This window comes from Bos indicus x Bos taurus, chromosome 24 (genome assembly GCF_003369695.1).
Source record: "Bos indicus x Bos taurus breed Angus x Brahman F1 hybrid chromosome 24, Bos_hybrid_MaternalHap_v2.0, whole genome shotgun sequence".
Lineage (NCBI taxonomy): Eukaryota > Metazoa > Chordata > Mammalia > Artiodactyla > Bovidae > Bos > Bos indicus x Bos taurus.
This window is the reverse complement of record NC_040099.1, coordinates 37038044-37060643: the sequence shown is the minus strand read 5'-3', so window position 1 is coordinate 37060643 and position 22600 is coordinate 37038044. Positions and strand designations below refer to the sequence as shown.

General features: G+C 38.5%; 1 protein-coding gene across 3 annotated transcripts in view; it reads right to left on the bottom strand.

Moving 5' to 3' along the window:
- Positions 1-2839: 2839 nt before the first annotated feature.
- NDC80 (NDC80, kinetochore complex component) overlaps positions 2840-22600 on the bottom strand; it is a 33598-nt gene continuing 13837 nt past the window's right edge. For 2 of the 3 annotated variants that reach the window (XM_027525797.1, XM_027525798.1), the window contains 8 exons: positions 22406-22550; positions 20806-21011; positions 16954-17106; positions 14532-14621; positions 7007-7099; positions 6367-6497; positions 5485-5587; positions 2840-3278 (listed from right to left, as the gene is read on the bottom strand). In XM_027525797.1, coding sequence (XP_027381598.1) covers positions 3141-3278; positions 5485-5587; positions 6367-6497; positions 7007-7099; positions 14532-14621; positions 16954-17106; positions 20806-21011; positions 22406-22550 — 1059 coding nt within the window. In that variant the 3' untranslated portion in view covers positions 2840-3140. Of the gene's footprint in view, positions 3279-5484; positions 5588-6366; positions 6498-7006; positions 7100-11629; positions 11758-14531; positions 14622-16953; positions 17107-20805; positions 21012-22405; positions 22551-22600 lie in introns of those variants that run through there. The other variant, XM_027525799.1, reaches the window with a different exon arrangement.

Genomic DNA, 22600 nt, shown 5'->3' with positions numbered 1-22600 from the left:
AAAGTGAAGTGAAAGTTAAAGTGAAGTCACTCAGTCGTGTCCGACTGTTAGCGATCCCATGGACTGCAACCTCCGCCCATGGGATTTTCCAAGCAAGAGTACTGGAGTGGGTTGCCATTGAGCAATGAAGCATAGCTCCCCCCAAAAAGTATAAATATGAGACTAGATTGGGAACTTAAAAAAAAGGCACATTAAGAAAATAGGGCTTCCCTGGTGACTCAGATAGTAAAGAATCCACCTGCAATGTGGGGAAACCTGGGTTCAATCCCTGGGTTGGGAAGATCCCCTGAAGGAGGGCAGTAATCTTGCCCGGAGAATACCCATGGACAGAGGAGCCTGGCATGCTACAAACGGGGTCGAAAAGAGTTGGACACAACTGAGTGACTAAGCACATTAAGAAAATGAGAAGGCAAATCACAGGCTGGGAGAATACATATACATAACATATATGGTTGATAAAAAACACATATGAAAAGATATTTAACACCTTTGCTCATTAGGAAACTGCAAATTAATATCATAGTAGATAGAACCACATACCCTTAGGATGGCTGAATTAAAACCATACAACTGTGAGTAAGGACGTAAGCAGCTCATACACTGCAGGTAGGAACCACGTTAGGAAACATTTTCTGCCACATATGAACTAGCCATTCTACTCTTATGTGTTTACCCAAGCGAAATGAAAGGATATGCACATAAACATCTGTACATGAAAGCTCATAATGACTTTATTTATAAAATAGCCCAAACTATAAACAATCCAAATGTCCATCAACAGGTAAATGAATAAACAAACTCAATAAATACAATGGAACACTACTCATCAATGAAAAGGTATGAACTATCGCAACATGGACCTCTCAGCTTTATGAAACAAAAATGATTGTTTATAGAAAATGCAAACTAAAGTAACAGAAAGCAGATCAGTGTTTGCCTGGGGAGGGGTGTCAGGCAGGGGCAAGACGAAGGACTGCAAAGGGCCACAAGGGAACTTAAGCAGTGATGGATATATTCATTAGCTTGTGAGGATGATTTTATGGAAGGATACATATATATATATATATATATATATACGCCAGAACTTAGGAAAAGTTTAAGTCTGTGTCAATACACAGCAAAAAGTGCAGATTCTGATTTAGTAGGTTTGGGGTGGGGCCAACAGTCTGCATTTTTAATGAGCTCCCCAGTGATGCTGATGCTGTTTCCATACTATGTTCTGAGTGGCACAGCCCTGAGTATGCATTTTGTCATATATATATATATATATCATCCGAGTACACAGTAGATTCATATGGCTGGTACCACACTGGTTAGTGTAGACAGAACATTTCCACCATTGAATAAGGTTCTATTAGATGTCAGAGTCAAGATTCTTGAATACATTGGTAACCATTAATCTTGCCATACCTATTAATTATCTCCCAGTGATGACTTGTCTTTGAATGGACACTCCAGGATGAATGCCCCCTCCCTGCCCTTCCTAAAAGACATTCCATTCTGTACATGTGTGTGTTTAATTGCTAAATGGTGTTCAACTCTTTACAACCCCATGGACTATGGCGCACCAGGCTCCCTCTGTCCATGGGATTTCCCAGGCAATGATACTGGAGTGGGTTGCCATTTCCTCCTCTGGGGGATCTTCCTGACCCGGAATCGAACTTGTGTCTCCTGCGTTGCAGGCGGATTCTTTACCTGCTGAGCCTCATTCTATATACTGCTTATGCTTCATTATATCATGCTTTTCACTCTGATTTGCATTAGAGTTGGAATACAAAGAATAGAAAGTTCAACTGGAGGCGGATGCCACTTCAAGGAGATTCCCAACAATTTAGACCTGTCGAAGAAGCTTCTCCTTAAAAAAATTATTCTGGGTCTTCACTTCACTGCAGTGGGTGGGTTCTTAGTTGTAGTGTGAGTGCTTTCTCTAGATGCGGTGTGGAGTCTTCTCTTGTGGAGCACGGGCTCCAGAGCTCTTGGGCTTCAGTAGTTGTGCCGCTGGGTTAGTTGCCCCACAGTATGTGGCACCTTAGATTCCCAACCAGGGATCGAACCCACATGCCCTGCACTGTAAATCGGATTCTTAACCACTGGACCATTAGGGAAGTCCCTAAAACCTCACTTTCCAACGTGACTCCCTCCCCATCCAGAACATTCATGTTTCAGGGCTTCTGTGGTCAGGATTGAGCACAGGTTCCAGTTGAGGGGGGCTTCTGCCAATAAGAGGCATGGCCTGAGGTAAGTCAGAACTTCTCTAGGAATAAATTTTCATCTCTAAAAAACGAGATTGTTTCTTCTGATTCTCACATTCCACATCCTTCGGCTTTGAAAAATTCAGAGTAAAGACAGCATGGATCCAGAAATTTAGTTTCTCAGCTCTGGATAAAGAGTGGGTCTGACCATGTGTCCAGAATGATTAGGAAAGGTTTTCAGTCAGTCAGTCAGAGTCAACATGTGTAGTTTACCCCAGGGGCTGGCAAACTTTCTGTAAAGGGGTGGATAGTACACATTTTTGGCTTTTCAGGCCATCTGATCTGTCACACACAATAAATTCTGCTCTTTTTTCTTTTTGGCTACACTGTGTGGCATATAGGAGCCTAGTTCCCCAACCAGGGATTGAACCTGTGCCCCCTGCATTGGAAGCACAGAGTCCCAACTACTGGACTACCAGGAGAATCCCTAAACTTTCGTAGGGGGAAAGCAGTCACAGATGACTCATCAATGAATGGGTGTGATTAGATTTGGCCTATGTAGTTTGCTGATTCCTGTTTAATTATACTTTAAAATTCTTATACTCGAAATACTTATTTTTCTAACCATGTCAAGTTAGGCAGAGAAATCAGGGGAAAAAACACACTGCACTGAGGCAATTTATTAACTCCAGGTACATAATATAACTGGTCTTTCATATCTAAATATAACAATCCAACAAGTTACCATAATTTCAGGTTCTACATATCTTAAGTTAATGAACTAGATTTAGAAAAGCTATAAAAATACTTCACGGGCTTGGGAGGATGTGGTCATGAGACTTCATTGTAAGGAGGGATATAGGATATGCTAAAGAGTTTTCAGACCTACAAAGGACGTTTCAAAATTTACACTGCTAATAAAGTTCTTGCTTAATCAATACTTTATCTTCATTCATCAAGAGCCTGAATTAGAGCAGCTTTCTTCTTGTACTTGTCTCCAATCTCTCTGATGTTTTCCAAGAGATCTTCAGATGCGTATTCTTTACACTCTCTATCGTTTTTAGCAATCTGCTCCTCAAGGTGTTTCTAATGGAAAAATTTAGCAATTGTTAATGTAAAAACATCGATTTCTTTTAAAGCATTTAATTGTGAAGTCTATAAATAAGACTGCAACGTTTGTAAGAATAAGAATAAACTGAATACTCTTACATCTACCTGGTCAGTCCCTCCTGTGTTCCTTTTGTATAGCTATAGCTTATTCATGTACTTCTATATAACATTCTATTGAATGAATGTACCAACATTTACTTTTCCATTTTACTGTTAATGAATTTTTGTTTGTTCCCAGGTGTAGTAGGCTGAAGTGACTCCTAAAAGCTGTCCATAGATCACCAGAACCTATGAATGCTATGTAACATGGTCAAAGGAACTTTGAAGATGTGAACAAGTTAAGAATTTTGAGAAAAGATTATTCTGCACAATCCTGGTGGGGCAGCGTAATTTTAAGGGTCTTTGTGAGAAGGAATCAGCTGTGTGGGAGTCAGAGAAGGAAGGCATAAGGACAAAGAGAGGTTAGAGAGGACAGATGATACTGGGTTACTGGCTTTGAAGATGGAGGAAGAGACCACAACCCAAGGACTACTTGTGATTTCTCGAAGGAGTGCAGCCCCAAGGGATCATTTTAGATTTCTGACCTCCAGAAATGTAACCACTCAAATCATTTTCTGGTCTGTGGTCCAGATGAACAATAACTCTTGAACAAGGAGCCACGAAAGGTTACGGAGACACTGAGTGGTGGAACTAGGAAGACGTGGGTAGAACCCAGGTTTTCTGACGCAGTATCGCAGGGTGCTTTTCTTAGCTTTTACCACTAAGCAGAGAAGAGCACTGGCCAGCAAGTGAGCGGAAGTTCAATGTCACTCAGAAGAGAAGAGGGGAGAGAAGATCACATGCTCTGTTGTCTAACAAATGAAAACCTTTTAATGTGATATTATGAGCTCCCCCCTAAATTTATCTCCTAGTGAATTTCTAAGGACCTTTAGATTTAGCAATTTTAGTTTGTAGGCTCTGCTCAGCAGGTTGCAGGGATAGTTTTATTGTTAAACCTTCAAGCTACTTGAAAGGTGGAGATAAGGTAAATTTCATGTTTCCAAAATACTTTATTCTGTGTTTACACACATGAAATTAACAGGAAGGAATGTTAAAAAGAAACATCAGGCTCAAAATGGAATCACTTTAGCTAAGCCTACATCACTAAGGTGGGACTTAATGCTCAATCTAACTGCAGTTTCAACCTTCCCCAGCAATGTCATCATAACTGGTCCTTCTGGAATTTCCTGGTTGGCACCAGTGAGGTCATCTGCCAAATAGAACTTCTGTCCCACAAAGGAAGGTGACCTTGCCACTTTGCCTGAATTACCCTGTTTAAATTTATGACTTCTCTGTCCCACACCCTCTGACTTTTTAAACCTTGTCTTTTCTGGAGCTCCTTTTTATCTGCCACATGGGATGCTGCCCAAAACATGAATCACTGAATAAAGCCAATTTGATTTTCAGATTGACTCAGTTGACTCTTGCTTTGTAACAGGAAAAATATTTGTCATTAAAACATGCTCTTTCATCTTTATTACATCTTGTATGTACTAATGTTTTTGGTGTGTAGAATATGGCCTGCCACATCATTATACACTGTTGGATGTAATAAAATATCATTGTATATTGCTTATGCAAATAAGACAGATTACTTATTTTTTATTAAGGGCTATGCTATTTTTTGTATTTATATTATAACTCAATGAAAACAAACATGCCTTAAGGAAGAAGAAGAATAACTTAATCAAGTGACAAAGTTGCACAACCTTCACCACAATCTTTGTGCCCATCTGCCCTTATTCCCACCCTAGCCCCTGGCAACATAAATCTACTTTCGGCCTCTGCGGATCGGCCTTTTCTGGACATTTTATATTAGTGAGTCATAAATATGCGCACTTTTGCATCTTTCACTGAGTATTATGTTTTTGACATTCATTCACATTGTAGCATGCATCAGTGCTTCTTTTATCGATGAATCGTACACCAGTATATGGGTATATTATTCATTAGTTAAAAATCTATGTAAAACAGATGACTACAAGACACACACCGCTATGTAAGACTCTTCTGATAAATTTTTACTAGATCATATTCTCCAGAGAAATAAAAATGATCATTTAATTTCTATAGAAGCAAAACAGAAATAAATCAGAGTTTGAAAAAGCTTTCTTAGATTGTAGGAAAGACTTCACACACTTACCTCCACAGACCCGACATGTATAGCAACCATCTCTAAAAGACGCTGCAAGTTATTTCCCACTTTCCGTCTCTCTTCAGTTGTGGTCTGCACGACTAGTTGGTATCTGTGGGACAGAGACTCTTGTTTGAACTGTCTAGGAGAAAACCTAATATGTCAGCTTTTGCTAGCTCACTTCTTTTCGTATTTCAATGAAACCAGGGTGTGGTTGTCTATGTTCTGCTTACTCTGCGTCTAATTCACAGAGGTCCAGTTTGCAATCAAACAGAAATAAAAACATTTCCAAAGATCCCATGCAAATAACAGCACCGAACAGCACCAAACCTTCATGCTTTAACAGATAAAACTTGGGAGCATACTGTTTACCTGAGTCTCCAAAAGGATTATAAATGTAAATGCTTTCAGGGACAAGACACTAAATACAGATGAAGGAAGGAATTGGAAGTCCTACTTTTAGGCATTTGGATTCAGATTATAAACAAAAACTATATGCCCCAAACACCTTCACCTGACTTTCCTATCCCTAGGCTACAAGTAAGGAAACAAGAGAGCTGTGATTTTAAGGATTATAGTGCCAGACTGAAAGTGTTTTTTAAGTTTTTTGAGTGTATTTGAATATAAATTAACATAGAGCCTATGGATTATAACTATTCAGTTCTCTTCTGACTGGAAAGGTAACGGGACAACAGCTGTCATGGGAGAAGAATGTACCATCCAGGGGAAGTATCTTAGGCTGCTCTACTTCATTCAGTTCTACTCACCCTCCTCCTCCCCAGGCCAGCTCTATAATGTAAAGCCAAGCGAATAAACCAGGTCTAGTTTTATAAAAATGTTAAATAATTAAACAGAAAATACACATCACAGATCTTGGCGAGATGAACTTACTCCCGCTGAATAGCGTCTAACTCATTCACAGCCTCACTGAGGCCCTCGTTAACTGCGCTCTCCAGCAGGTGCTTGTGTTTCTCCAAGGACTCCAGTTCATCGGCACATTTTTTGTCCTCTTCCTCAGCTTCCTATCAGGATAAAGGCACAGTTATGTTTTTTCAATATTCACATTCTATATACTCCAAGGGGATGAAAAAAAACCATTTATGTCAAGCATTCAAAAAATCAGGTTGCATCATCATTTGTATTCACAGGACTGTTTACTGCTTTACACGTGGTAAGACTTTAAATGGTCTTTTGGAAATTTTATACTATAAACGTAAATGTGACCTTTCGAACAGGCCTATACTGCATTCATTTAGCAGTGATTTCAAGCCTGTATATAGGAAATATACTGAATCACAAATGTAAATATAAAGTAGTAGTGGAGTATTAAACATGGTCTATGGTAAAATAGCGCAATTCCAGAAAAAAGTTCTTTAGAAAAGAAATAACTCCTTACAATAAACTTTGGACAAGAAGATTACTGTAGACGAGATATAGGATATAGCTCAAAGATTTAAGCTTGATGTCGGAACAGGTGCCTAGTCCATCAACATGGCTTTGGAGAACCTAAACAAATGGGCAAAACTCTCACCTTCACTTTCTGTTGGTAAAGATCATCCAGCTTTTGAACTTCTTCTTTCAGAGTTCGTACACTTCTCCTGCTTTCTGTGATCATTGTACTTAACTTGAGGAATAAAACTTTGGTTGAGAAATCATAACTATACACCAAAAAATTTTTCATAAGTTATAAAACTTTTGTATTATCAACCAACTAACTGAACCATTTTGTTTCTTCTAGTTCTTGTGGCCTTTTACCTTTCATGTCATACAAATTTAATTTTTTTCCAAGAAAAGTTAATTTCAAGGTGGCATTTTAAAAAAATATATAATATTTAAATGTAGAATGGTATAGTAGGGCATTAGTTAGGAATAAAAAAATTTGGCTTAATTCTCAGTAAAATAGAGATACCAATATCTGTTTTTCTATTTTTCTGTAGCTGTGAGAGTCCTTAAATATAAATTGTTTTGCTCTCTAGGTTTTTTTTTCTCTTCCATTTAATGGATAGGTTTTATTTATTTTTAAAATTGGAACATCATTTGCTTTACAATGTTGTTAGTGTCTGCTCTACACCATGAATCAGCTGTACATATACATACATCACTTCCCTCCCACGCCATCCCACCCCTCTAGGTCATCACAGAGCCCCGAGCTGAGTTCCCTACAGCCGCTTCCTACTATCTATTTTACACATGGTAGTGTATTTATGTCAATGAATCTCTCTAAATTCGTCCCACCCACTCCTTCCCCTGCCGTTTTCAAGTCTTAACTTTATTTAGATTTTTATCTACTTTAGTTATGTGGCTTTCATTTGTGTGTTCACTTTCTGGGATGTTAAAGAGAACTACTCAAACTGATTTTATTTGATAATATTTGCTAATTGGTTATAGTCAATGCATTCTTCCAAAGAGTAATCAAGTTAACGTTTAATCTTGTTCAAGTTTGAGCTTTAAGATCTGCTGAAACCAAAATGGGGAAGAAAAAAAGTGTTCCTTAAAAAAAAAAAGTGTTTCTTTCATTTCCTGTTGACAAGTGCTGATACCAGTTGATATTGGTAATTAATACAGAATGTTTTTCAGCTAGATCAAGAGGATAGTATTTGCAACAGGAAACAGAAAGTAGTTGATGTCTTTCTTTAAAAGGATTATTCTACACATACATAAATTTAAAACAAAACACATGATTTGGGAAAAATTTAGTGAAGCTATTGTTATTTGGTGAAAGGTAGGATGGTAAAATGACTAAACTTATTTAAGAAACTTGCAGTATGGTACTGTCTTTTTTTTTTTCCTTGCACACAGTACTTGTCATTCAGTCATCCAAAGATCTTGAAAGGGACATTCCTTTCCTATTCAAGAGAGAGAAAAGTGGGCTGGAAAGAATGCAGTTTACTCAGGATCATTCAACTAGCATATGCCCAGAACTCAAAATGAACTCCAAGGACTTTTTCTACATCACTCGCCTTTCACATTTTAAAGACCAGTTACTGAAGCTATAAACTTTGCTTCCAATCTAAAGATGCTACTTCTGAAGCAAACAAACTGTTTTATTAAATTCACTTGCAATAAGGCCAAAATCGACACTCCAATAACCAGAACTTCTACTAGGCCCTCATGGTTGGTCAAATGTGTTTACTTTTAACTGAGCAGCGCTTCTTGCCATGTCAGTTTTACCAATTAATTAGACATTTCCTCTCCCTCCTCTTGATTATGAGTACACATTCCATTGCAATAAACAGGAGAGGAATTAAAAATTAGTCGCCAAAGCAACTCCTAACTATTAATATTTGACTTCCTTCCTCCCTCCCTTCTTTCTTAGCTCTCAAGTCACAAAGAAATCATCAATTAATCAGATGATATTTTCCTTCTATAATTGATAGAAGCCACCAGACTGGAATTCCATCACTTCTTGCCTCCAACCAACCAACCAACCAACCAACATGAGACCTTTGCTTCTTCCTTCCAGTTAGTTTAAGGATGCAGGGCACACATTTTCTTCATGAAGAGAAATAACCTCTTCAGCTCTTTTCTGATCGCATGCCTTTGTATTTCTTCATGGACCACATTCAAATCCATCAAGGTCTTTTGTTCCTGCTTTTTTAAACTTCACCCTTTTCCTGTTGAACTCCCCCTCATCTTCAAAACCAAACAACCCTCTCCTATAAAAACAAGAAAACCACACACCAAACCAAAAATCTTTCCCACACACCACTTTTCAGCCACAGTTTCACCACCTTTCCGTGGATTCAAACATCTGCAATAGATTTGTAGCAGCCCATGAAGAATAACCTATTTGGATTATAGTATCTTCCTTTTCACCATTTACACTCCACAGAAACATGCTTTCTGGCTCCTCTGGTTCATGTTGCTTTTGCAAATGTCAGGAGGAACATCTTTATGATTAAAGCCAATGTGCGCTTTTCAGACTTAATCTGAGTAAGACCTGTGGTTACTGACCACTCCTTATTGAAACTTTCTTCCTTGGTCTCTAAGATCGTGGAAACTCCTTGTTTCCTCTTTAAGTCTTGGGGGTGGGGGTGGGGGTCCTTCTAATTCAATAGATTTCTCTTTCTCTGCTTGTACTTTGGACGTTCTCCTAGTAATCTCTCTGGCTGTATTCTCATTTGCTCACTTGGGAGAGCTCTCGCTCATTCTCATACCTGGGGGATCTCCTGGCTGTTAATTACATGCAAGCTAAAAATACCTACCTGTATCTTTATTATTTCCAAACTTCAACTGCCTACTGGACATTCTCTACTTTGATGTCCCAGAGACCTGCAACGGCATATCCCAGGCTGAAATTCTGTTCTACAACCTTCTTTGTATTTTTCATCAAGGTTATAGAACATTGTCACTGACAAAGAATCTCTTTTTGACCAAACTACTTAGGATCTTCTGAACTCTTCTCAATTAGATTGACTTGGGCTTTCATGTTTGTCTCTGTGTTATCCAATTTTAAGCAAGAATCCTGCCAAGTCACTTAAACCAGAATCTCCCATCCTGAATATCTGATCAGGTTCCTCATCCTGTGCCACACTCCAGGTGATGACTTTTCACCTTGGCCGGCCTTCAGAAAGAAACCGATTAGGATGGTGCTTAGACAGAATACCCCAACTCTGATATTTCCAGCTGCTGATCCCCACCCTGCTCCTTAGCTATAAATTCCCACTTTTCTTTGTTGCCTTTGGGATAAGCCCCATCTCTCTCACCTACTACCAAACTCCACTGTAATAGCCCCTCTTGAACAGAGTCTAACTTACCACTGCTAACAAGTGTCCTAAGTAACTTTTCTTTAATATTGTATACCAAAGCTGGACTCCTGGACATTCTTAATCTCACTCTCTTCCTTAACCTTCACTTCTAAGTGGATGACTAATGTTGCTCGAATCTTTTTTTTTTTTGGCAGTGCTGCATAGCTTGCAGGATTTTTAGCTTCCCGACCAGAGATCGAACCTGGGCCCTCAGCAGTGACAGCTTAGAGTCCTAACCACTGGATCACCAGGGAATTCCCTGTTTTAACCTTTAAATCTCTGTTCTCCATCCTCACTGCAATAGCGTCGGTTTGCCTCCTTACCATTTACAGCTCAGGATACTGTTAGGTCTCTTAATTGTATGTCTCCAGTCACACGTACCTCCTAAAGTATTCTTCAGAATGTCAACACTGTAAGCTTACTAAGATACACAGGTTTTATTCCCTTACTTAAAAAACCTTCAGTGGTACCTGCTGCCTACAGAATAAAAATTCTACCAGTAAGTAAGAACAAGTAAGTCTCTTCAGAATTAGGTTTTTGTTTTCCCAGGCTTCTTCCCTATCCTACTTAGACTCAAGGTAATTCTTTAATACATCATGGTCTTTGGTGTCCGGGCCTTCAGAGGCAGGCATGTGTGTCTGTGTTTGTATCCTTTTGTGTATCCACTGGCCAACTCCTACTTGCTATTCACAACTCAGCTCATCTACCACTTCCTTCAGAAAGAACCTATGCTTATCTTAGGTAGGTGTATGGAGAATCCACAACATGCTGTATTTATACTCCAAAAATCTTATGAATTTGTTATAATTGTTTTCACACTCACCTTTCCAAACAAATAAGAATTCACAAAGAAAGATATTATATCACCAACACTGATTATAGTACAGGTATATATAGCAGACTCTTAAGAAAAATACTTGCTAAACAAATTTTAATTGCTATTATTTAAACTTTATACTTATACCCATAAGTGTGATTGGTTTTTCTTCTTTTGTGGTATCTTTGTGGTATGAGGGTTAAACTAGTCTTATAAGCAAAATTTCTTAAAGATAGATTTTTGTATTACTTCATAAATTAAGTAAATTCCCTACATATTTATAGTTTATCCATTTCTCATTTTTTCTTGAACGGTTTTGGGGATTATTTTAAAGTACTTATCAGATTGATTAGTTTTGCTACTGTTTAACCTTTACTATTTCAAACTGCTATTTTATCTTAGGCCATCTTAACTTGGTTAAACTACTTGTCAAATCAAAAAATAGTTTTAGCACCCTAATGTTCATTGCAGCACTATTTACAATAGCCAAGACGTGGAAGCAAACTAAATGTCCATAGACACAGGAATGGATTAAGAAAATGTACATTAAGATATACATATGTATATCTACACACACACACACCATGGATATCACTCAGCCATTAAAGAAAATGAAATAATGCCATCTGCAGCAGCAAGGATGGACCTAGAGACTGTCATACTGAGCGAAGTCAGACAGGAGGAGAAATATTGTACGACATCTCTTAAATGTGGAATCTGAAAAGAAATGATACAAATGAACTTACAAAATAGAAACAGACTCACAAACTTAGAAATGAACTTAAGGTTGCTGAGGGAACCTTAAGGTTGATGGAGGGAAGGGATAGTTAGGGAGTTTGGGATGGGCATGTACACACTGTTATACTTAAAATAGAAACCGACAAGGACCTACTGTACAGCACAGGAAACGCTGCTCAATGTTATGTGGCAGACTGGATGGGAGGGGAGTTTTGGGGGAGAATGGATACATGTATATGTATGGCTCAGTCCCTTTGCTGTTCACCTGAAACTATCGCATTGTTAATCGGCTATAAAAGTTAAAAACAGTTTCAGGTTTTAGTCTCTCAAGCATACGACATCACTGATCACTCCCTTTTTTTCTAGTTTTATCGAGATATAATTGACCTATAATGTTGCATGGGTTTACATGGGTAGACCTATGGCTGTTTCATGTTAATGTTTGGTAGAAACCAAGGCAATACTATAAAGGAATTATCCTTCAATTAAAAAAAAAAACATTGCATGGGTTTAAGATGTACAGCAAGATGATTATGTACATATTGTGAACTCTTTGGTCCATGGAATTCTCCAGGCAAGGATACTGGAGTGGGTTCCCTTCTCCAGGGGATCTTCCTGACCCAGGGCTTGAACCTGGGTCTTCTGCATTGCAGGCAGATTCTTTGCTGTCTGAGCCACCACGGAAGCCCCTTCTCACTTCCTTCTATACGCTGTGAATTCTTTACCACAGTGAGTTTAGTTAGGGTCACTCTTTCTTCTTTACTTGACTTTTACAGTGTATCCTCCTCCTTCTGATTATTCTCCAACTATTCTGTCTACTTCCTTCCTTTGCCAATCTTTTGCTACTTTCTTCTACACATTCTAAGAAATGTCACCCACATCCCTGGCTTCAGACCCAGTATCCTTTTTATATTTTCAATCTATTGCTTCAGCTTCCTTTTCGTTGTCTCTCATGGAAAGCGAGCTCAACATCTCCTGCACTGCCCTGGCCACTCCCAGCCTCGTTTTCTTCCTAATTTACGCTGCCCACCCTAGAAAAACAGAAGTCACTGTTGCTCCTCCTTTCTCTCCTAGCATTCATTCAGCCACAAAATGCTTGGGTCCTGCCTCAACATTTCTTCAACCTGTCCCCTTTCTTCGTTTCCTCCCTTTATGTCCATAATTTCCTACTTGAGTACTACAGCTTAACCTCTTAATTTCAGTTGCCTTCCCTCTCAGTCACTTTATTCTATGACCAAAGGAGTCTTGCAGAAAAAAACAAAAACAAAAAGCAAATCTGATTAGCATAATAGCATATGTTAGTCTTCTCTGAATGGGACTTTGTATTTCATATAAGCTTTGGTTATATTGATCTTTGGGACATTAACATGGTGCCTAAACTATAGTAGGCATTTCATAATTGCGTCCCTACCCTGCCCAATTTTTCCTGCCTATAGCCTTTAAAAAGTTTCAAGTAGTCTGAAACAGATTTCAGTCAAGAGGCTCCTACTGCTTGAAATTCATACTTTTTTGAGCCTTCAGGCTTACTGCCCACTCCAACCAGAGAGAAACTGTACTGAAGTGGGCTAAACACTTCACCTCAAATAACCATCACCACTGGGGCACACCCGTTAAAGCAGTCCTAATTCTTATCTTTTCCCCATGATAGTCACAAAACCCACACATTTGTAGAAGCCCTAAATTACAATAACAATAGTATCATGAAACTCTTCACTTATCTAACAACTTTTTCTATGTGTGGGAGGTGTGAAAAATTCTAATACAAAGTAAGTATTGATGAAAATTTGTTAATATAAAAAAAGTGTGCGTTACTTTTAAAGTTATTTGTGAAATGCATAGATTTTATTTTCAGATGAGGAAAAGTTAACAAGCTTCTATTCTCAAAAAAGATAGGATTTCTATCTTAAAATCTGTTAGCCAGAACATAGTTTTCAAAGAGTTGAATTAGCTAGGCGGTTGCTTTGTTTGGTGTTAAATAAACAAATAGGCTTCCCTGGTGACTCAGATGGTAAAGAATCCGCCTGCAAGTGTGGGAGACCTAGATTAGATCCCTGGGTTGGGAAGATCCCCTGCTGGAGGGCATGGCAACTCACTCTAGTATTTTTGCCTGGAGAATCCCCTTGGGCAGAGAAGCCTGGTGGGCTACAGTCCACGCCATGTAAATAATACCTTTTGTTTGTATTTGAGGAGTTTTTAACTTTTCTTAATCAATTATAACAATGTTTACCCTACCCTAAAGGTTATCGAATACAATAGTCTTCTTTCTCAGCTATATTGGTGATTGTATGTTTCAAGTATCTCAGAAACAGGAATTTTCTGAACCTACTTTCAGAAAAAGAATTTTATAGGCATTTAAAATTGAATCTCCCTGAATTCCATGGTCCTGAATGAAGAATCTGGTAAACGGAAGTCTCTTATCAATCATAGCTAGTTAGCTTCTAACTGCAAATGATATATACTCACTTCTAAGGTAGTTATTTCAATTTCCTTTTACTAAAAAAACGAATATTACTAAATCACCTCAAGTTATAAGAGGTGATTTGCCATTAGAAAAAAAGGGAGATTTACTCAGTTTCATATCACTTCATCATTAATGATATGTGAAGCTTAGAATGTTTAAGTTACTTAAAAAGTTACTTCAAGTGTTTCTAGGTCAAGGGTATAACTCATTTTTCGTATTTTATTAAAAATCCATTCCTTAGCAATTGGAAACCACAAAACATTATATGTATAACAACTGTTTCATTACTTACTTGTTCTAAAGTATCCTCTAAACCCATCTTTTTATTTAGAGCTTTATTAATTTCTTCTTCAGTTTGGTTCAACAGTTCCTTGAGTGGTGCCTATAAAACACATAGGAATGTCAGTTACATATGATATAATTCCACAAGTTCTCTCATGAGGAATCTTTTGGAGAAAAGTGAAGCCACGGTGTTTTAAATCTAAGTTAATACACCATCAATAAGAAAATAAAACTAATTTTACTGGAATTTCCATAACTATAGAATGTAACTTGCTTTTGGTTTTGAATACTTGCAAAATTCTAGACTGGCTTCTCTATTCTGGAAATTCACTGCTATTACTTAAACATTCTTTAAGTACATGTAATTTAATGTTATCTTTCTTGAAAACAAATTATATGTAGGTTTTATTTTTATGCTCTGTTCTCTCCATGCATCGTTTTCCCCTTAATCCTTTCCAATTCTTTAGCCTTATATGTCCTCTTCATTTTTTTTGCTCCTCATTCTAACTCTGTTGTTAATAGCAGAAGACTTGAAACATGACGATTGTCTATCCAACAAGGACTGGGATGTAGAAGCCGCGCAAAGTAGGACTGAGGCTGCAGAAGGAACAAGGAAGATCTGGACCCTGTCAGGGAGAGGGCAATTTCCCTCTCTACTTTTCCTGAGTTCCTGTGGCAGGACTTAACATAAGAGTGAGAGAAAAGGGGCTCTCACCACTTCCCCTTCCACTGGCTTTTTCAGTCTGAGGTCTAGGAGGCTGACAAGGTAAGAAAGCTTAGCTTATGCCTGCCTTTGTCAGATGTCCCAGGACTTCTCAGTGGCCATGGTTTTCCAGCTGGTGATTGCTCAAGTTGGCTTGCCAAAACTGGGAGGCAGGAGGGAGGTGTTCTCTCACCCACAACTCTTTTAAAAAAAGTATACAACTCCATGGCATTTAGTACATTCACAAGGTATTCTCATTCTGTAACAATTTCATCGCTCCAAAAGAAAACTCTACATGTTTTCAAAACCCTACATGTTTTCAAAACCCTACTATGTTTTCAGTAGGTCTTCTGAAATCTTCGCTGAGTTTTAAATTTTGGCAGTTCTTTTTTGAAGGATGCAGTTGCCTCTTTAATCTCTTTAAGAACCTTTCTCCAAATACTACTTATTGGTAGACAGTGGGGGCTGCATCTTCTTGATGCTATTTTTATTGTCCTATTATTATGTAAAACTATTTCCAGGGGGCAAAGAAAAGATTCTTCTTTTCTGAGAATATGCATTCTTTTTGCATTGGGTAATCTTTTCTACAGTAATTTGATCCAGAAATTGTTTTCTTGCACTGATACATCAAACTACTCAAAACACAGGTGAGTAAACTCTATCTGCCTACCTACCAAGCAGCTGCTTGAGAAACAAGAGTAAAAGATTAACTGTTTATTGGATGCATTTTTTTTCTATTGAAAATAAGCTTAGATTTAATCAAAATCTGTCTGCCAATAAACTGCAACATGGAACGTAGGGACTGTATCTTTACATGTGTGTGTGTGTGTGTGTGTGTGTGTGTGTGTTTGGTGTGCTGTGCAGCTCGAGAGATTTTAGTTCCCCAACCTGAGATTTAACCTGGACCTGGCTGAATCCTAACCACTGGACCACCAGGGAATTCCTCTTTCTGGGTATTTTATCTCAGCATCTAGCTGGTATGGAATGTAGTTGATACTCAATAAATAATTCACGGAACGAATGAATGATTCTTAAGAGAAAAAAACACATGGTTTTAGACTTTAATTGACATTCTTATATTAAAAACTATTTTGAAAATTAACATTTTTTGGGGGGCACTTAAAATTTTTCTTCCTCAAATTACATCCTTGGCCATATCTGAAAATTATGTACAGTACTCTCATTATTGGCTGCTGGTGGTACTTAATGCTCTGTTATACTTCATGCCTTCCTGTGTGTCCTTGTGCCTGAAAACCTTTCCACAGATCACCCCATAAATATCTCATCTTTGAAGATTTCATTCCAGGTTCACCTTTGCTGTAGAGACTTCTCTCAGTTGAGAAGAACTGATCTTGTTAGTATATCGTGTAAAGACTTCTAATAAAGCATGTATAAAGTATTTATTTTGTCTTTCTCCCTTGAGATGAGTAGTAGCAACTTGAGAGCAAGCATCAGGTCTCATTTTTGTCTTAATCTTTGCATCTATTTTATATATAATAAAATCTTTTAGAGGAAGAGAGGGAAGATGAGGCTTTATAATTCGAAGAGTACGGTACAACAGAGAGCAGGGGTCTACTACCAGGAAGAAAGAAGGCAAGTTTCAGTGTTGTATTTCTACATTTAGTCCTGAGTTATGGACCTGCTGAAGTTTAAACTGTTAGTTATAAATATTATGAGCAGACATCAATCATATCACTTAAAAACCTTCGAAGTACTCACGATTACGTACATAAACTTGAGCTCTGTATTTGACAAGGCAGTTGGCACCAGCGTCAGGATTAAACTTAATTTCAAAGTCATAACCTTTGGAATTTTCAGCACCCTTAGGGATAAGTTTTAATTTTCTAGCCAATTTATGATACTCTGTTAATTGTGTTTCAATCTGTAAGAAGAGAACACAAAAAGAAACACTGAAATAAAACAAACAATTCTATTCCATATGGTTTTCAATTGGCATTTTTTTTTTTGCAGCTTTACTCAAAGATTATGTGTTTTTCATTAGTTTTAAAGTTGGCATTTTTAGTAGTAACAGTAGCAGTTTTAAAATATAAAGAATGAAAGATTTTATTCACACTAAATTTTAAGATAGTTTTAACACCATAATTAATTAGTAAGCAATATGGTTAGACAGCATCACTAACTCAATGGACATGAGTTTGAGCAAACTCTGGGAGATAGTGAATGACAAGGAAGCCTGGCGTGCTGCAGCCCATGGGGTCACAAAGAGTCGGACATGACTTAGTGACTGAATAACAACAACAAAATAGTATTGTTCTTCCATTTATCTGACAAGGAGTTTGGAATAAAAGTCCATGTTGAGGTATTAACTAAAATTCACTTTTTAAAGTACCAGACAGAGAAATTATCAAACAGAAACAAACCTTAGCTTTGTCAATGTACAAAATAAAACATTTCATTTATTTAAAACGAGTGAACTGTAGTCACTCAAGTCTCTGAATGTTATTTCAACTGTTTTGATAAAAATATTTTACTAACATATTCCACATTTCCTGGTCTTCTTCCCTCTGTTCAGGGTTCTGTTCAAGTTACATCATCAGAAGTCTTTCCCTCTAACATAACACCCCCCATTTCTCTCCTCTCTTACTTTACCCTTCAGAGCACTTGTAACCACCTGAGAGAGATTACTCATGTGTTCATCGCCATCACCTGAAAGCACGCTCCACAAGAGCAGCTGCATCCCTTGCAACTAGAACAGTACTTGGCATAGAGTACTCAGTATCTGATGAAATAAACAAACCTGCAGAGTCTAGGCAATTTGTTTTCATATAGTTACCATCTATAAAATGAATACTTTGAAAGAAGGCAAGGGCAAAAGTACCTATCAGAACCTGCTTAAATAATCTTCAATTTCTAAAAACTTAAAAGCAACACTTATATGCAAAATTTAAGATTTCACATTAATAAATCAGGAAATCATTTCAATTACTATAATTTGTAATATAGTAGCTCTCCAGGGATGACTAAGGTATGGAGTTCTCTCTGGCGTTATACTAAATAATCCTAGAAATTGTTGTTTTTCACTAGGATTTTGTTGGTGTAATAAAGCAGTTTTCACAAGGCCATGTGCTCCATCCTGCCAGATTGTGGGGACAGCAGAAGGAGATACATTTCTCCTTCCCCCAGCCAGTTCAGACAGAGAACATGCACCACATTCCTCCTGAAGAGTCTGGAGGTAGCCTCAATGCCCATCTCAGCAAAGAGCTCTAGAAGCAGACTCCCAGTCAGAGGTGGTGGGTGGGATAAAAATCAGTCTGGAAAGAAAACTAAGGGGTGGACTCTTTATGCTGGACTTTAGTATTTTGCCTCCATTCTTTAATCTCTCCTACTCAGTACCCTAAGGTTTTCTTCTCACTGACCATGGCCCAACTGGCCCCTCATTAGGCCACTGCTTACCCACTTCCTGGGTAACTTTCTTCTTTCAGCCTGATCCTCCAAATCAAAAACAGCACTCATACAGCTAGTTTGAGCTAGTAAACAGAGTTCACCTAGTCTAGAGATTCATGACTTCCCCTCTCCCACACAGTGCTTGAGAGACAAAATGTGCTAATAACTGTTGAAGTGACATTTCAGGTTCACCGACTTGGTCTAATCATACTTCAGTTTGTGAAGAAGGGAACTGAGGCTCTGAGAAGTTAGATGCTGTGCTGAGGTCACATAAACGTGCTGGCAAACCCAGGGCTACAACAAAGGTTTACCAAATTCTAGGTTCAAAGACCTTTGCGATCACCATCACTGGCTAGAAATATGTATTTTTCTCTTTTATACACAGGTACAGAGATGAGCAGGTCAGGAGTACGAGGGAGCACAGATAATTAAGGCAAAGCAAAAATCTGCTGAAATGGCTCAAAAAATGAGGCAGTGCTTATTGCTCAGGCTGAATTGTGCATTCCATATTAAGAATTACATACGCAGCTGTGTAAAATACAGATTTTTAATAATGTAAAACAGTTAAAACCTGACCAAGAAACTGTTTCATTATGCTTATAATGAACTTCACAATATGATCAGGGTGAAAAACCCGAACTGCCCCCATAGGCAAACGTAGATGCTTAAAGGAGCCTTTTTAAAAAGACATGCCTTCTGGGACTTCCCTGGTGGCCCTGCCCTTCCAATATAGGGGATGCAGATTTGATCCCTGGTAGGGGAATCGAGAACCTACTTCCTTTCAGGCCTTTCTTAAGGGGCCTTTGTCCACTTCCAAGATGCTGATATTTCCAGAGTTCTATCTTCCTCCTCTGTATTGTTCCTTGGTGAATTCGTCTACCCTGTGGCTCCAATGACAATATATACAGATTTTTACCAAATCTATACTGCAAACCCAGGTATTTAATGCTGCAGTACAGGCCCATGTAAAATAGTCTGTAAGATATTTTCATTTAAATGCTGCATGGGCACAACAGGTCTAGCCTACCATCTCCTCTCCTGACTGCCAACTTCTCCATCTCTTCTGTTCCTAAGTGGATGATACTACTCATTACCTGCCCCATCACTCAAACCAGACCCTGGTGTCGGCCCCCTTTTTTTCATCTCCTTATTCATTCTACCTCCTAAGCAGACAGAATCCACCCATTTCTTTGAATCTCCACTAGCTTTATCTAAACTTCAGTCTGTAATTTCTACCAATTACTTCCCACAGATCCTTATCTGACTGCTTTGCTTCCTTCTATCCATTTTATCACATTATCAAAAATGAGATCTTTCTGAAATGTGATCTTATGTGTTTAACGTATTAATGGTCTGCTTCCTGGAGCTTTCAGGATAAAGTCTGAGCTTCTAAACGTGACAAGGATGTTCACCACCTGGTCTTTCTTATCCTTGAGTCTCATCTTCTGCACATGCCACATCCCTTGCTGTTAGGCTCTAGCCACATGGAAAGCTCAGGACAGTAGAGTGCCTGGTGCTGCTTCCTCCCTAACTTCCCCACACACGTCACTTGCTGGCTCCCCAGCCTGGCCAGGCTAATCCTCCCTCCTCACATTCCCAATTCAGCTCAGGTCTTACATCTGCAAGGAAGCCTTCTGAAAACCACCGCCATCCATCACCCTACACTACGCACACCAAAATCCTGCTCATGTGTACTACAGGCTTCCTCAGTATGTGGTGGAGGTCTGACCTCATGGAAGAGAAACGTCATCTAGAATGGCAGTTTCTTACGTTCCCGTGTCTTTTTATCCTCCCTTTGCACCCGACATGGTGAGCGGTACACAGCAGATGTTAAACACGTCTGAGCAGTGAGGACGTAAATGAAGAAGTGACTCATGTCCACTTCTAGAATAAAAGGCCTGGGACTTATGAAAACTATTTCCACGGCTTTAGAGACGTTTTTCCTTCATTTCTTGGTTCACTATTGGAAAATACAGGCTATCTTAAGTATGACCGAGAAATTGGGCTGTTACTGAATTGACATGAAGGGATGAGTCTGTTTTTAGTAAAATGTCAATGCTGAAAAATTTTACCTCTTTAGCCAATTTCTTCTACCCACTCAGTTCTTCTAAATTGGGATGGACCTTTACAAAGGTAAGTTCTGATGAGGTGCTGCTCTGGGAATGGTAAGACATACCGCCTCTTTGCCTCGGGCATATTTCAGCTCCTCATTCCACAACTGCTGCTGTTCAGCCTCTAGGTCCTTGGTTAATTTATTAATGGTCTGCTGCAATTCATTTCTTTCATGATTTATTCTCTCAACGTCTGCAACCGAGTACTTCTGGTTGTCAACAATATTCTGTAGTCGAGAATTCTCCTGTTTCATTGTTTCACATTCTAGTTCTGCATTGCAAAAGAAATAAATTAAGTTCCTTCAATTCTAGTTGATTAAGATGTCTAAATTTCCTTGTCATTATGGAGAACAAATATTAGTGGCCAAGTGTGAACTATTTAAAGAGTTGATGTAGAGCAAAGCTAATATATAATCAGACTTACTTGGAAAAAAATAAATCAATTTAGCAAATACTCCAGATAATTACTGTCCTTGATATGACAGATGATCAATATTCCAAAGAATAAGAGTTAAATCAAATATCCTAAGGAGTATCTATATAATTCCTACATGAGACAGGCTCAGGCGTAAAACCCTTAAAAGAGTAAAATCAAACTAGGCAGAGACCTGGGAAAATAGTATAGTAGGTCCACATAGCTATTTATTTTGTAAACTGCCAGCCAATGGCTCTGTGATGTGTAGATATCTTTCTTTGTGCTACCTTTGGCACCACAGAAGCATCCCACAGAAGCAATTCATGGGCCACAGTATTTTCAGTTTTATGATTAAGATCCATATGTGTTTATGAAACGAAGGTTAGGAACACACAAGATATAAACAAACTTTAGTTGGGCTTTTATAGCACCTTTTCATGTTATTTTCAATCAGGTTAAGCTGTGGAGTAGCCTAGGCGGTAGTGATAGCGATAGAGGATAAGGCAAATACAGCAGACTGAGGCTAGCAAAGATTTAAAAACCTGGCTTATTAATTACAAGGTGGAATTGAAGATATGTTTATGTTCAGACAGCATATGTTCTTAGGTTAGGTCTTGGCTTCAAAAAGCCAGGTATCTGAAAACATGTTAGAAGGTATAGTAGGTTGAATCATGGTCACCCAAAGATGTGAAGTGCCAGACCCTGGAATTTGTTAACAATACTTTATTTGGACAAGGAGTCTTCATAGATGGATGTATTTTGCAGTAAGGAGACTATCCTGGATTATTGAAGTGGGCCCTAAAGGTCATAAATATTCTGAAAAGATAGAGAGAAATTAACACAGACAGAAGAGAGACATGCACACAGAGAAGGCAGTGTGTGGATGGAGGCAGAGACTGGAGTGGCGTGGCCACAGTCTCAGGAATGCCATCAGACTCCAGAAGCTGGAAGAGGCAAGGAATGGGTTCTCCCACAGGGTCTTCAGAGAAGGTGTGGCCCTGCCAATTTCCAGCCTCTAGCCTTTTGTGAGTGGATAAATTTCCACTGTTTTAAGTCACCAAGTTTGTGGTAATTTGCTATAGCAACCTCAGGAAACGGATATAGAAGTCACTAAAAACTTGGCGGCCTGCTACCAACATTTACCATTAAGAGGCAGAAAGATATCGATGACAAGGTTGCTCCGTATGTGCTGAGCCCTGTGTATGCTCCCACCCCAGCCGAAATGAACTTTCAGCACTAGTTGTGCTTACCTACTCTAGAAATTTCTTCATCGAGACCATTCAATTTCTGGTCAAGAATGGCTGAATGAGACTCCAAATTGCTCATGTATGCCTGATACTTCTGAACATCTGCTTGTAAAGAAGTTTTCAATTTTCTCAATGACTCTAGACGATTCTTTAAAAGAAAAAGAATATGAAGTTAGTTATTCTTGTCAATAATTCCAT